At 35.4% G+C, this 14,660-nt stretch overlaps 1 protein-coding gene across 1 annotated transcript in view; it reads right to left on the bottom strand.

The window, feature by feature from the left end:
* Positions 1–679: 679 nt before the first annotated feature.
* The window catches only part of HSD17B4 (hydroxysteroid 17-beta dehydrogenase 4), a 91,925-nt gene continuing 77,944 nt past the window's right edge, over positions 680–14,660 (bottom strand). Inside the window, exons 23-24 of the mRNA XM_082652573.1 lie at positions 9,810–9,937; positions 680–1,167 (exon numbers count right to left, since the gene is read on the bottom strand). Of these exons, the coding sequence (XP_082508699.1) occupies positions 1,078–1,167; positions 9,810–9,937 (218 nt within the window). The 3' untranslated portion in view covers positions 680–1,077. The remainder of the gene's footprint in view (positions 1,168–9,809; positions 9,938–14,660) is intronic.

Genomic DNA, 14,660 nt, shown 5'->3' with positions numbered 1-14,660 from the left:
ACAATAACCAAGACATGGAAGCAACCCAAATGTCCGTCGACAGATCAATGGACAAAGAAGATGTGAATATATATATACAATGGAATACTACTCAGCCATAAAAAGGAATAAAATATTGCCATTTGCAGCAACATGGATGGACCTAGCGATTATCGTACCGAGAGAAGTAAGTCAGACAGAGAAAGACAATATTATATAATATCACTTATATGCAGAATCTAAAAAAATAATACAAATCAACTTATTTATAAAACAGAAACAGACTCACACACATAGAAAATAAACTTATGGTTACCAAAGGGGAAAGGAGAGAGAGAGGGATAAATTAGGAGCACAGGGTTAACATATACATATCACTACATATGAAACAGATAAACAACAAGGATTTACTGTATAGCACAGGGAACTATATTCAATATCTTATAATAACCTGTAAGGGAAAAGAATCTGAAGCTGTATGCCTGAAACTAACATAATATTGTAACTCAACTACAGTTAAATTTTGAAAAACAGAAAGTTATATATTTGGTAGATTTCCAAGCATTATATGAAAGTAAAGAATTTCCAGCAAAAGGGAAGGGAGAAGAAAGAAAACTATTTGAAAACACAAAGACCTTTATCTTGCCTTAAAGCAGAACACTATCTATCATAGCAAAGTATGAAAATGAATAAATATACGAAAATTCATATTAAAATTGGGATATCAATAAAGAGAAGAGAAAACAACAAAACAAACTGTAAAAGGCATCAAAGTGGCCTCTACTCATTTCATTTTCCTTACAACTTATAAATGCCATCACAATTCTGAAGAGACTGGACTTGAGTGAAAGTTTTTTATTATGAAGACATAGGTCTAAGAACAGAAGGATAATCATGTGCCAGCTTACAGTTCCTTGTAAAAGTAATAACATGAAAAATTAGTAGAAAATGAACATCTGAAAAGTTATCTGTAATCTGAAAAGGTTAAGCAATTTCCCCTGTATCTTAATTTTGACCATTTTTGCTGAATCACTTTTGCATATTTAGTTGAAGACAGTATTTAAATTTTCTATTGTAATTAGTAACGTAGTATGTCCTTCAGAGCTTGGCATATTCTTTAAGAATCATCTGAAGCTTCTGGCTCAACATGATGTTCCCTCTGGCCTTCAGTCTGCCACTAAAGAATGCCTGGAAAGGAGAGAGGGAAAGACAGAACCAACCTTTACCATGTCACATTGTATTTCTTTTTTAAAAAGATCATTGCTTAGACTGAATACAATTGAGTTAATAACTCTGGACAACAAAGGCAACTTTTATCTAGCAATGACAGTTCAATGATTATAGATAACACCCATATTTTTAGATATCTAAGAAAAAATAAAGACTCCTTGTGTATTTTAGAAAACCATAGAATAATTTATCTGAATTGACAGATCTGGGAATTCTGCTTCAACCTATGCTTCTGGCTTTAGCCTATATTCTTAAATGTGAATTTAAGACCATATGAATAAAAGGCTTTACTGTATTACTAACAATAAAAACACTGAGTTCAGAACTTTCAAAAGTAGATTTAAAATATTTATTATATCTTCATGAAACAGAAGGCCATATAATGGCAAAATAAGATAGTGTAACAAAGTAGTGAATAGATCCTGGGCTGTAGCATCAGAATGCCTGGGTTAAAATCTAGGCTCTGCCACTAAATGCAAGGTGAGCTTGGACAAATTACTTAACCTCTCTGAGCTCTGGCCTCCTTATCTATAAAGGGCATGACAACAGCACCTAAATAGCAGCTTTGTTGTATGAGTTAAATGAAACAGTGTGAAAAGTGCTTAGCTTAGCATTCGACATGTGGAAGGAGCTATTAAGCTCATTATTACCAAGCAAAAGACTATAATGTCAAAACACTAAGAGCTCCTGTATCACTTTTTTTCTGACCTGACAATAGAAACTTGCGCAAGTTCTCCCCCCGGTGTCAAGTTCCCTATCAGTAAGATTAAAATGATAAAACACAATATAGCTTATTGAGAAAATAACATACGGAATATGAAGTGAAAAAGAAGTCTCTAGATTTTTAGCTAGATGTACATGTACATCTACATGTACATGTAACATTACAAAGCAGCCTCACAAATAAAATATCACTTGAGAAGCACAGCCATCAACCTGAAGTGGGCATATCAGCAAAAGAGAAATTCAAAAGCTTAAAAACCTACTCAAGGCCACAGAGCCAACAAAAAGTGGGCCAGGACTAAACACGGGTGTTCTCTGCTTAATAATATCTCCTGCTTATTAACTAGCAACAATTTAATTTCTGAAGCAAATCCTTACCAACTGGAGGAAAAGCAAAAACTGCTTAAACTTTTTATCCCAAAAATACTGCAGGAGAATTTCATTCAATCAGGTTCAAGTGCTAAGCATTCAAACTAGAGACTGGAATTTTAAAACTAAGACAGTTTTCACTGTGCAGTTACAGAAATGATGGTCTGCAACTCCTGCAGAGTCAGTTCGTAGACGGGCTTGCCAGGTGCTACAGTCTGAGAGGGACTTACAACCTAAAATAAAAACACCAACTTCCGGGCTTCCCTGGTGGCGCAGTGGTTGAGAGTCCGTCTGCCGATGCAGGGGACACGGGTTCGTGCCCCGGTCTGGGAGGATCCCACATGCCGCGGAGTGGCTGGGCCCGTGAGCCATGGCCACTGATCCTGTGCGTCCGGAGCCTATGCTCCGCAACAGGAGAGGCCACAACAGTGAGAGGTCCGCGTACAGCAAAACAAAACAAAACAAAACACCAACTTCCTTGAAGTAAATATACCAATATTTGATGGTTGTTATTTGAGCGGAAGAATTTTGTACATAAATCTTTGTTCCTATCTAACTGCTTTCTTAGGATAGATTCCTAGAAGAATTACTAAATCATGGCATTTCTTAAATAAGTTTCTTGACCATGCTTCCATATCACCACAGTTTTCAAACTGTGCACCTCAGTGCACTGGGGCACCACACCAAACTCCAACAGACACTACAAAATATTTTAAATTTTTGAAGGAAATACAGTGACATTGGTCAAACACAACATGAAAACTACCCTTGTTTGGATCTAACTACTTAATAAACTGAACCATTAGGTATTTCTTTTGGCCTAGGAGTGCCACGCAAAAAGTGCTGAGACAGTAAGTGGCCATAAAGGAAGAAAGTCAGTGAAACTCTGCCATAGTGCTTTCCAGAAAGACTGTTAAATTAATATTCCTTCTAGCTACGTGTGAATCCCCTTATCCCAACCTTAATAATACTGCTTTCTTAATCTTTGAAAATCTGAGGCAAAAATGACATGCTTTAATTTGCATGTTTTAGATACTGGGAAAAATTAATAGTTTTTCTCATGTATGTTAGTCATACCTATTTCTTTCATTAATTACTGGTTCATGTTGTTTGCCCATTTTTTATATTGAGGTCTTTGTGTTGTCCAGAATTTTTATAAGTTATTAACACCAATATACTATGTATCATCATTTTATTTTCCCCCAGGTTTATGGCATATCTTATGGAGTCTGACATGCAGAAGTTTTTAATTTCTACATAGCCTAAACTACTGCTATTGAGCTTATGTTCCTTATTTCTATCCTTGCTTTAATCTACTCAAGTATTAATTGAGCATCTACATTACACTAGGCAATATTCTATGCTAGGAAAGAGACATCTCTCCCTGTTCTCATGGAGCCAACATTACAGTAGGGGAGTCAAAAAGTAAAATGCAAACAAGTAATTAAAGCCTGTTATAAATGCTATGAAGGAGGCTACTTAGATAATATAATAGGAGGGAACTACTTTGGATGAAACAAAGCCAGCCATGCAAAAAGATGGGAATAGAAATTCCAGAAAAGGCAAATAAATAGACATTGAAGGGGTAAAAATTGATGGGAAGGAACTAAGAGGAGAGGCAACGTAAATTGAATTAGCATTGTAAGTGATGAGGCAAGCAGTGCAGGATGAAGCTGGGAAGATAAGCAAGGGAAACTTCACATACAATATAATAATATGTAACCTGGATTTTATCCAAGTGCAAAAGTAAATCTTGGAGGTTTTTATCAGGTGGAATGACCCATAATCTGATTCACAGTTTTAAAAGATTACTCCAGCTCCTGTATGGAGAACAGATTGGTGGAAAAGCAAGAATAAAAGCACTAAGACCAGTCAGGAAGCCAAGTGAGAGATGATGGAGGCTTGGATCAGGATGATAACCCTAGTGATGAGGAGAAGAAAATGAACTCAAGATATGTTCTGGAGAAAGAACAAGCAGGATTAAGGATAGAAAGGATACAGAGGTGAAGAAGGAAGCCAAGACAATTCTTACATTACTGAGCATACTAACTTGGGTAGATAGATCATGGTGCCATTTCCTGAAAACAAAAAGAATGGGGGAAAAAACTCAATCACAAGTTCTAAGTTGGACATAGTAAGATGTGCCATCAGAGACACAAGTGAAGAGCTGGTTACACCACTATGGAACTCAGAGAAGATGCTGAGTGAGACATTTAAATCTGCAAGTTGTCAACATGTAGATGGCTCTAAATACCACAGGATGGATGGACTCATTTAAGAAGAGTGTTAGTTAGAGAAGAGCCCTGAAATGAGCCCTGAGAAACACCAAAACTCAACAGCTGGGGGTAAAAGAGGAAGACACCAAAGGAGATTAGGAAGAGCCAAAGGTGCAGAAAGCAAAACAGGAGAATAAGGTATCATGAAAGCCAAGGGATAAGATTATTTCAAGAAGTTGGTGGTTAACTGAGTTGAATGCTACTGAAAGGCTGAGAAAGATGTAGATAGAGAAATATTTACTGGATTTAGCAATATAGGTCATCACAAGAACTTCACAAAAACATTATCAGTGGAGTAACAGATGTAGAAGTCAGATAAGAGAAGGCAGAAGAGCAGTCAAGACAGGATTTTTAAAACTTTGCTGCCCACTAAAGTAGCCACTAGCCCATGCGGCTATTGAGTACTTGAAATATGATTAGCCCTGGCTGAGATGTATTGTAAGTATAAAATACACACTGGATTTTAAAGATTTTTTTTTAAAGAAGGATATAAAATATCCCATTAATATTTAATATTGATTACACGTTAAAATATTTGAATGTATTGGGTTAAATAAAATATATTAAAATTAATTTTACCTGTTTCTTTTTAAGCTTTTTTAATTTATTTTGATTTTTTTATTAAAGTTGATTTACTGTGTTGTGTTAATTTCTGCTGTACAGCAAAGTGATTCAGTTATACATATATATACATTCTTTTTTTTATATATTCTTTTCCATTATGGTTTATCATAGGATATTGAATAGAGTTCTCTGTGTTATATAGTAGGACCTTGTTGTTTATACATTCTATATATAATGGCTTACATCTGCTCACCCCAACCTCCCACTCCATCCCTCCCCCAACCCCCTCCCCCTTGGCAACCATCAGTCTGTTCTCTATGTCCATGATTCTGTTTCTATTTCATAGGTAGGTTCATTTGTGTCATATTTTAGATTCCATATATAAGTGACATCATATGGTATTTTTCTTTCTCTTTCTGACTTACTTCACTTAGTATGATAATCTCTAGTTGCATCCATGTTGCTGCAAATGCATTATTTCATTCTTTTTTATGGCTGAGTAGTATTGCATTGTATACACCACATCTTCTTTATCCATTCATTTGTCAATGGACATTTAGGTTGTTTCCATGTCTTGGCTATTGTAAACAGTGCTGCTATGAACATAAGGGTGCATGAATCTTTTTGAATTATAGTTTTGTTAGGATATATGCCCAGCAGCACGATTGCTGGATCATATGGTAATTCTATTTTTAGTTTTATAAGGAACTTCCATACTGTTTTCCACGTGGCTGCACCAACTTACATTCCCACCAACAGTGTAGGAGGGTTCCATTTTCTCCACACCCTCTCCAGCATTTGTTATTTATAGACTTTTTAATGATGACCATTCTGACCAGGGTGAGGTGATACCTCACTGTAGTTTTGATTTACATTTCTCTAATAGTTAGCAACGTGGAGCACCTTTTCATGTGCCTGTTGGACATCTGTATTTCTTCTTTGAAGAACTGTCTATTTAGGTCTCTGCTCATTTTTCCATTGGGTTGTTTGTTTTTTTGTTGTTGAGTTGTATGAGCTGTTTGCATATTTTGGAAATTAAGTCCTTGTCGTTTGCACCATTTGCAAATATTTTCTCCCATTCTGTAGGTTGTCTTTTCATTTTGTTTATGGTTTCCTTTGCTGTGCAAAAGTTGTAAGTTTGATTAGGTCCCATTTGTTTTTATTTCTATTGTCTTGGGAGACTGACCTAAGAAAACATTGGAACAATTTATGTCCGAGAATGTTTTGCCCATGATCTCTTCTAGGAGTTTTATGGTGTCACATCTTATGTTCAAGTCTTTAAGCCATTTTGAGTTTATTCTTAACCTTTTTTTTAATGTGGCTACTAGAAAATTTTTAATTACTTATGTGGCTCACATTCTATGTCTATTCAACAGTGCTGGTTTAGACAATTCTTTTGTGAAAAGGAACAGAGAAATGATATGGTGTGCTGGATGGGGATCTGATATCAAGACAGAGTGTTTGCTTTAAAATCAAGATGTTAGCTTGCCTCTATGCTGTAGGACAATTATGTAGTAGAATGGGAGAGAATGATGCAGAAAAAAGTGGAAAGGAGAAGAAGCAATGACTTTGAGTAGATACTTGGATGAGAAGTGAAGAAGTCTTTGACAGGAAGAGGGAGACTTCCTTCAGTGTAATGTATAGGAAGAGAAGAAGACAGGTGCAGATGCTGACGAAATAGATCTGGTGATGGGAAAGTGAATATTTTCATTTGAAAGTCTTTTTTTTCTCCCAAAGAACATGAGAAAGATCATCCACTGAAAATGAAAGAGAGGTAGGCATGGGGGTGTTTTGAGAAGACAGGTATGAAATACTCATCTCAGACAACAGGAATGGAGGCTTAGTGGAAAATCACAGTAAGATTGCTAGACAGTGTGTAGAGACTATTTGAGACTTCTAATCAAAATTTTAAAGGGAAGCCAATTTGTCTAGTTGTATGGCTTTTCTCCTGGCGTCTTCATCTATTCAGGTACAGATGCAAAGATGGCAGAGAGTAGGGTTAAAACAGAGTGGAGTTTTCCAGGCAAATAAGATGAGAGAGGTACAAGGGAGATGAGGGTATTTTCAAGGGAGATACTCCGATGGACCATGGGATCTAAGCTGAACAAGAAGAGAAGACAGAAGGGAGCTGATGGATAGAAAGTGGTATTGTCAACAAACCGGAGGTCTCTGTGAAGCTCAACAGCAGTAGCAGGAATAACAAAACAAGTTAATGAAACTGTAGGTGATGGTGTTGGAAAATGGTGATGTTTTGTAACAGATACTGGAAGTTGTACATATTATGTTCCCAATAAAGACAAAAGCTGATGTAGAATGGAGTAAAATTAGAAATAATATCAATAAACTAAGAGTCATCTGTTAGAGAAGTCACTTTTACAAATCCTGAAGGAAGCCATCAAGGTTGAAAAGAGTTGAGGCAGAGAGAGAGACAGAGAGAGAGACAGAGAGAGAGAGAGAGAGAGACTGTACACTGGGATATAAGGTCTTTGATAACTGAAGAATAGTGATGACAGATAGCACTGAGGTGAGGCAGACGTAATTGAGCCAAGTGAGTTTAGAAAACCCCTAATATTAAATTAGACTCTAAGGACTGTCACCAAGAATAATGAACACCTAGGTTTTCATCAAGTTTTGCTTCTGCTTTAATTTTTTTACATTTAATTCCATCCTGTATGGTACTGACTAAGGTATATGGAATGACATAAAGCACTACCATTTCCTATGCAACTGCCCAGTACCATTCACTGAATAATTCATTCCCCCCTAAAGGTCTGATATTCCTAGCAATTATATAAATGTTTCTGTAAATCCTACATTTAATCTTTATGTATAAGCACCTCAAATATATCTTTAAAAAGAACTCTTAATTAGCCACTCAGCAGCCACAATGACCTTTAAAAATCAGATGTCACTCCACAGCTCAATAGCTTCCTATCACACAAGATCTAAACTGTCTTGCCAACATCTACAAGGTCCTGTGTGACCTACGCCATGCCTACCTCTCCCTGTTCGCCTCCTGCCTCTCTCCCCACTGGCCTCCTCACAGTTATAGTATCCAATAAGCTGAGCTACCGGTGCCTCCAGCCTTGGTGCTAGTTGTTTCTTTAGCCTTATGGCTCCTTCCCTCACTTTGTTCAGGTCTCTATCAAGCCTTTTTGGACAATCCGATCTAAAATAGTTCCTCTATCCTGTCACACTCTAATCCAGGGGTTGGCAAACTACAGCCTACGGGCCAAAACCAGTCTGCTGCCTGTTTTTGTAAACAAAGTTTTACTGGAACTCAGCCACATCCATTTGTTTACATATTATCCATGGCTACTTTAACTCTACAATGGCAGAACTCAGTAGGTGCAACAGAGACCACCCGACCTGCAAAGTTTAGAATACATTTACTAGGGGACCCTGTACAGAAAAAGTCTGCCAACCACTGCTATAACCCATTACTCTTATTTTTCTTCATACCTGAAACTATACTTCTTTTCCATTTCCCTCTAGAACTAAGCTCTACCCAGAAGGGGCACTGTCTTGTTCAGCCACATCTAGCACCTGAATAAAAGGAGGTACTAAATTCATTCCTGGGAAGGAATTAACTGCGGGCTCACTCAGTACCATGCATTATTCTAAGCTCTTCATGTATATTATTGGATTTAGTTATCATAACAATCCTATGATATTATCACAATTCATTTTACAATGAGAAAATTAAGGCTTAGAGAGTAGGTGGCAGAGCTAAGATTCAAACTTAGATTTATCTGATGCCAAAGAACGTATTTTTAACCACTATACTACTTTACAATTCTTTTAAAATTAGTCTTTTTATCCAGGAAAATTGAACATTTTCTCCCTTATTCAAATTGCTCCACTCCTTGTAAAATTGCATAGTTTTCTGCAAATAAGCCCTGTGCTTTCTCTTGTTAGGGTACTCATTGGTACTTTGTAGTCTGGGTAGTGATTACAAACAAATTTTTTAAATTATATCCTCTAGTTGGTTTTGTTGCTATGTGAAAGCTATTTTTAAATAATTATTGTGCATTCAACCACTTGTTTGAACTCTTCTGGTCTAAGAATCAATCAGTTGATTCTTGTGGGATTTCTAGCTACATAATCATTAATATTTTCTACTCCATTCTAATTGCTACATCTAATTTTGTGTGTTTGTGGACTAGCCATAGGTTTCAGAACAATATTACCTCATAATGGCCAGCAAAGGCACTCTTGTTTCAATCATGATTTTCCACTGAAATGTCTCTAAATGTTTTACCTTCAGTAAGACACTGGCTATTATGTTCCATCCTTTTATTTCCAGTTTTCAATGACGATTAAGACAAGTTCTTAATTTTATATATCAGGAAAGAATGTCTAATTTTATGAAATATCATATGGTTTTTCAACTCTGAACTAACAATATATTAAAAGGTCTAGATGTGGGTTTTACATTGTTTATCTGCTAAAGAATTCCATCCAAAAATTTAATTTTAAAAAGTATCAGTTGAAAACTCCATTAGAAAAATATATGAGCTGTCAATTTGAATACCGCTATCACTCTGTCTTTCCTCAGAGTTGCAAGATATCTGTCTTATAAATCAGAATTTTGGAGTCAGCCAAAAAACTGCAATTGTCAAATAGGAAGCAATAATGACAAATAAATGAACATTTTAAGAACTTTACCTTCTGAGGATCAAGCTTGCCCAAGACTACTTTCATGAAATCTTCATCTGAAAGCGTGATGGTTACATCAGCAGAATCTTTTGCAGGGCCTTGATACACTTTTCCAGAACCATTTTTTAGGTCAATAGCTGGGAAAAATAGGAAGAAACAAATGTCTGTCATTTTTTTCTTCACAAACCAAATAAATGCAGACATTTTTATAGTTTCCAAGTTACTGTGGTACTTATTCTATTGGGTTGGCCAAAACCTCGTTTGGGTTTTTCTGTAAGATATGGAAGACCCGAACGAACTTGACATTATATATTACCTATCACTTAGAAAAAAATTTTAAATCCTTGATTTTTTGAGATGTCCTCTTTATAAAGAATATGATCTTCAAAATAGTCAAATCAATAATAGTTTTTCTTCATTGAGGAAGTTTACACAACAGATATTTGAAATGTGAATCAATGTAGAATAATATAAGGAAGTTAAGTGGTTGGAAGTTATATGATTAAGGCCTTTAGATTAAAATAAAGACTCTGTAGTCAACAAAGGAAGAAAACTGAATTTTAAAACAATGGCATATTGGTTGGGGTGGGGGAAGGGAACGCACACTCTAATTACCTTTCAAAAACCTGAATTCATCAAAGGTTCTGTCATATGAATTAAACGACAAATTAAATTTTTAAAAGTATTCTAATTAGTTTGCTATAATTTATTTATAAAATGTTTATTGCCCTAATTGTTGTGAAGAAACGTTAAAATTAAAATCTTTTCCCTTAAATGTTTTTGACAGAAGGATTAAGTCTCCCAGAAACAGGCTGGGTAACTGGAAAAACTATTAGATTTGCCTTCATTGCTCTCTATACAACATTTACAGAGCTTTATGTTAAAGTTACATTTTAGAAAGTTTTAATTGTCTCATATATGACTGAGACCAGTCATCCAGGAAGGTAATTCCACTCATCCAGCTTCAGCCTCTTGAATGTGCTTTCTCTGCTACTGCGAAAGCTATGATTGCATCACTCTCCCTAAGAGTGTCAGGAAACTCCCAATTTAGGATCAAGGAAAAGCTACACACACGTAAGCAAAACCATGCATTCTGCTTAGCCAAGCCCTACTCCAAAGAGAAAATTAAGTCACTCCCATTGTCAACAGAAGAGAATCTTGCCAACTAAACTAAAAAATAATAACATGACTATGACGGTTACCTGGGAAGGAGTAAGAGTGAGAAGGAGACCTTTTTGCTTTTTATGCTTCATTCACTCACTTCATTGTTAAGTTTCTTCTATGGGTGTCAGACAATGTACAAGGTACTAAAAGTAAGGCATGAAGAACAAAGGCTCTGTTCTTATTGGTACACACATATTACAAATGTGTTTTTATGTATTATTTGTATAGTTAAAAAGAAAGGTAGAAAAAGAGAGGGAGGAAGGCAGGCAGGGAGGGAGCAGGGAGAGAATAACGGGCAGGGGTCAGAGGGCAGAAAGGAAAGACTAAAGAAAAGCAAACCTCTGGCATTCAACAGACATGATTTTAATTCTTCACAAGTAAGTGTAAGGACCACTGTATGTACTAGTCTTGCTCAGGAATAAAACTGGACTCACGCATCTTAATACTTCAGTGTGGAATAAGTCTGTTAGCTAATGAAGGCCCTTCTAATGAAGGGCTGTCTACGTGCCCTCTCACTCACTTGGTTTTATGTGCTGCTTCACAGCCATGACTCTTATGAAGCAATAAAATATTTTTTTCTGTGGAAAGCTAATAACTAGTGCTGGTAAAAGAAAAGAGGGCTAAAAAGGGGGAAGTTCTTAGCAAGAATACAGAAACTTGGGGTAAAGGAGTGAAACTCCCCATTCCACAGTGGCTCAAGTCATGGTTACAAATGGCTCCTGCGGGAGGATCGTCATCTACCACCAACACCTTAGGTTTACAGATACCTGTCAGGTCATGGGTAATCTAACTGAAATGAAGAACAAGCTATATGTATTTTCTTTTTGTGTCATAATGTATTTTAAAAGCTTTATGAATTATTTTAGCTCAGTATTTATATAATCATTAATGCACTGAAAAAGTCCAAAAAATTTCAGTTATACTTTACAGAATTTAATGGGGGAGGGAAAGGTGTTAGATGAGAACATATATTTGGACTTAGAGACCTTTGAAGGTTTTAGAATATATACCTTACAAATTACAACACTCTTACCGAAGTGGGTGTACAAGGAACATACCTCAACTTAATAAAAGCTATTTATGACAAACCCACAGCCAACATAATATTCAATGGTGAAAAGCTGAAAACCTTCCTGCTAAAATCTGGAACAAGACAAGGATGACCACTCCTATTCAACATAGTACTGGAAGTCTATTCAGCATTCAGACAAGAAAAAGAAATAAAAGGTATCCACATTAGAAGGAAAGAGGTAAAATTGTCATTATATGCAGATGACATGATACTAAATACAGAAAACCCTAAAAATTCCACACAAAAACTACTAGAACTGATAAACAAATTCAGCAAGGTAGCAGGATACAAGATTAACATACAGTTGCATTTCTTTACACTAACAATGAAATATCAGAAAGGGAAAGTAAAAAAAAAAAAAACAATCCTTTTTAAAATCATATCAAAAAAATACAAAACTTAGGAATAAACCTGACCAAGGAGGTGAAAGGCTCATATGCTGAGAACTGTAAAACACTGAAAGGAAATGGAAGATGATTTAAAGAAATGGAAAGATATCCCATGCTCTTGGAAGAATTAATATTGTTAAAATGGCCATACTACCCAAAGCAATTTACAGATTTAATACAATCTCTATCAAATTACCCATGACATTTTTCACAGAACTAGAACAAATAATTCTAAAATTTATATGGAACCACAGAAGACCCAGAATTGCCAAAGCAATCCTGAGGAAAAAGAACAAAGCAGGAGGCATAACCCTCCCAGACTTCAGACAATACTAAAAAGCTACAGTAATCAAAATGGCATGGTACTGGTACGAAAACAGATATATGGATCAGTGGAACAGAAGAGAGACCAGAAATAAACCCACACATCTATGGTCAATTAATCTTTGACAAAGGAGGCAAAAATATACAATGGAGAAAAGACAGTCTCTTCAGCAAGTAGTGTTGGGAAAGCTGGACAGCTGCATGTAAATTAATGAAGTTAGAACACACCCTCACACCATACACAAAAATCAACTCAAAATGGCTTAAAGACTTAAGTATATGACATGACACCAGAAAACTCTTAGAAAAGAGCATAGGCAAAACATTTATCTGACATAAATTGTACCAATGTTTTCTTAGGTCAGTTTTCCAAATCAAAAGAAATAAAAGGAAAAATAAATAAATGGAACCTAATCAAACTTATAAGCTTTTGTACAGCAAAGAAAACCATAAACAAAATGAAAAGATAACCTCCACACTGGGAGAAAATATTTGCAAACAATGTGATAGACAGGGCTTAATTTCCAAAATATACAAACAGCTCATACAATTCAATATCAAAAAAAAAATCCAAAAAATGGGCATAAAACCCAAATAGAAATTTCTCCAAAGAAGACATACAGATGGCCAATAAGCACATGAAAAGTTGCTCAACACTGCTAATTATTAGAGAAATGCAAATCAAAACTACAGTGAGGTATCACCTCACACCAGTCAGAATGGCAATCATCAAAAAGTCTACAAATAATAAATGCTGGAAAGGGTGTGGAGAAAAAGGAAGCCTTCTATATTGTTGGTGGGAATGTAAAATGGTGCAGCCACTACAGAGAACAGTATGGAGGCTCCTTAAAAACCAAAAATAGAGTTGCCATATGATCCAGCAATCCCACTCCTGGGCATAATTCCGGAGAAAATTCTAACTGGAAAAGATACATGCACCCCAATATTCATAGCAGCACTATTTACAATAGCCAAGACATGGAAGCAACCTAAATGTCCATCAACAGATGAATGGATAAAGAAGATGTGGTGTGTGTATACACACACACAATAGACTACTACTCAGCCATAAGAATGAAATAATGCCATTTGCAGCAACATAGATGGACCTAGAGAATATCATACTAATTGAAGTAAGTCAAACAGAGAAAGACAAATATCATATGATATCATTTATATGTGGAATCCAAAATATGAACTTATTTACAAAACAAAAACAGACTCACAGACAGAAAACAAACTTACAGTTACCAAAGGAGGAAGAGGGGAGGGGATAAATTAGGAGCTTGGGATTACCAGATACAAACTAATATATAAAAAATACGTAAACAACAAGTCCTACTCTTTCTCACAGGGAACTGTATTCTGTATCTTGTAATAAGCTATAATGAAAAAGAATATGAAAAGAATATATATATATGTATATACATATGTATATGTGTATATATATATATAACTGAATCACTTTGCTGTACACCAGGAACTAACACAACATTGTAAATTAACTGTATGTCAATTAAAAAAAAAAGTATAGATCCAGTAAACAAACTAACCCAGCGATGTCATGTATTAAATAAATAAATAGATAGATAGATAAGCTTTATATCTATTGTATACATTGTACAACACAGGAAATATATTTTATAATAAGTATAAATGAAATATAACCTTTAAAAATTGTGAATCACTATGTGGTATACCTGAAATTTATACAATATTGTATATCAACTATACCTCAATAAAAAAATTTTATTTTATAATAAATAATAGATAGTGTTACAGATTTTACTCAACAGGACGACCTTGCTACAATGTTCTGATTTCAGCTCCCAAAACAGCTGAAGAAGTCTACAATGTCTCTCTTTCTGATTCTTTTTTATTTCATTAATATTTTGCACATCAGTATGGATA

This window comes from Grampus griseus (genome assembly GCF_964374135.1).
Source record: "Grampus griseus genome assembly, chromosome: 3".
Classification (NCBI taxonomy): domain Eukaryota; kingdom Metazoa; phylum Chordata; class Mammalia; order Artiodactyla; family Delphinidae; genus Grampus; species Grampus griseus.
This window is presented reverse-complemented; position numbering and strand designations above follow the sequence as displayed.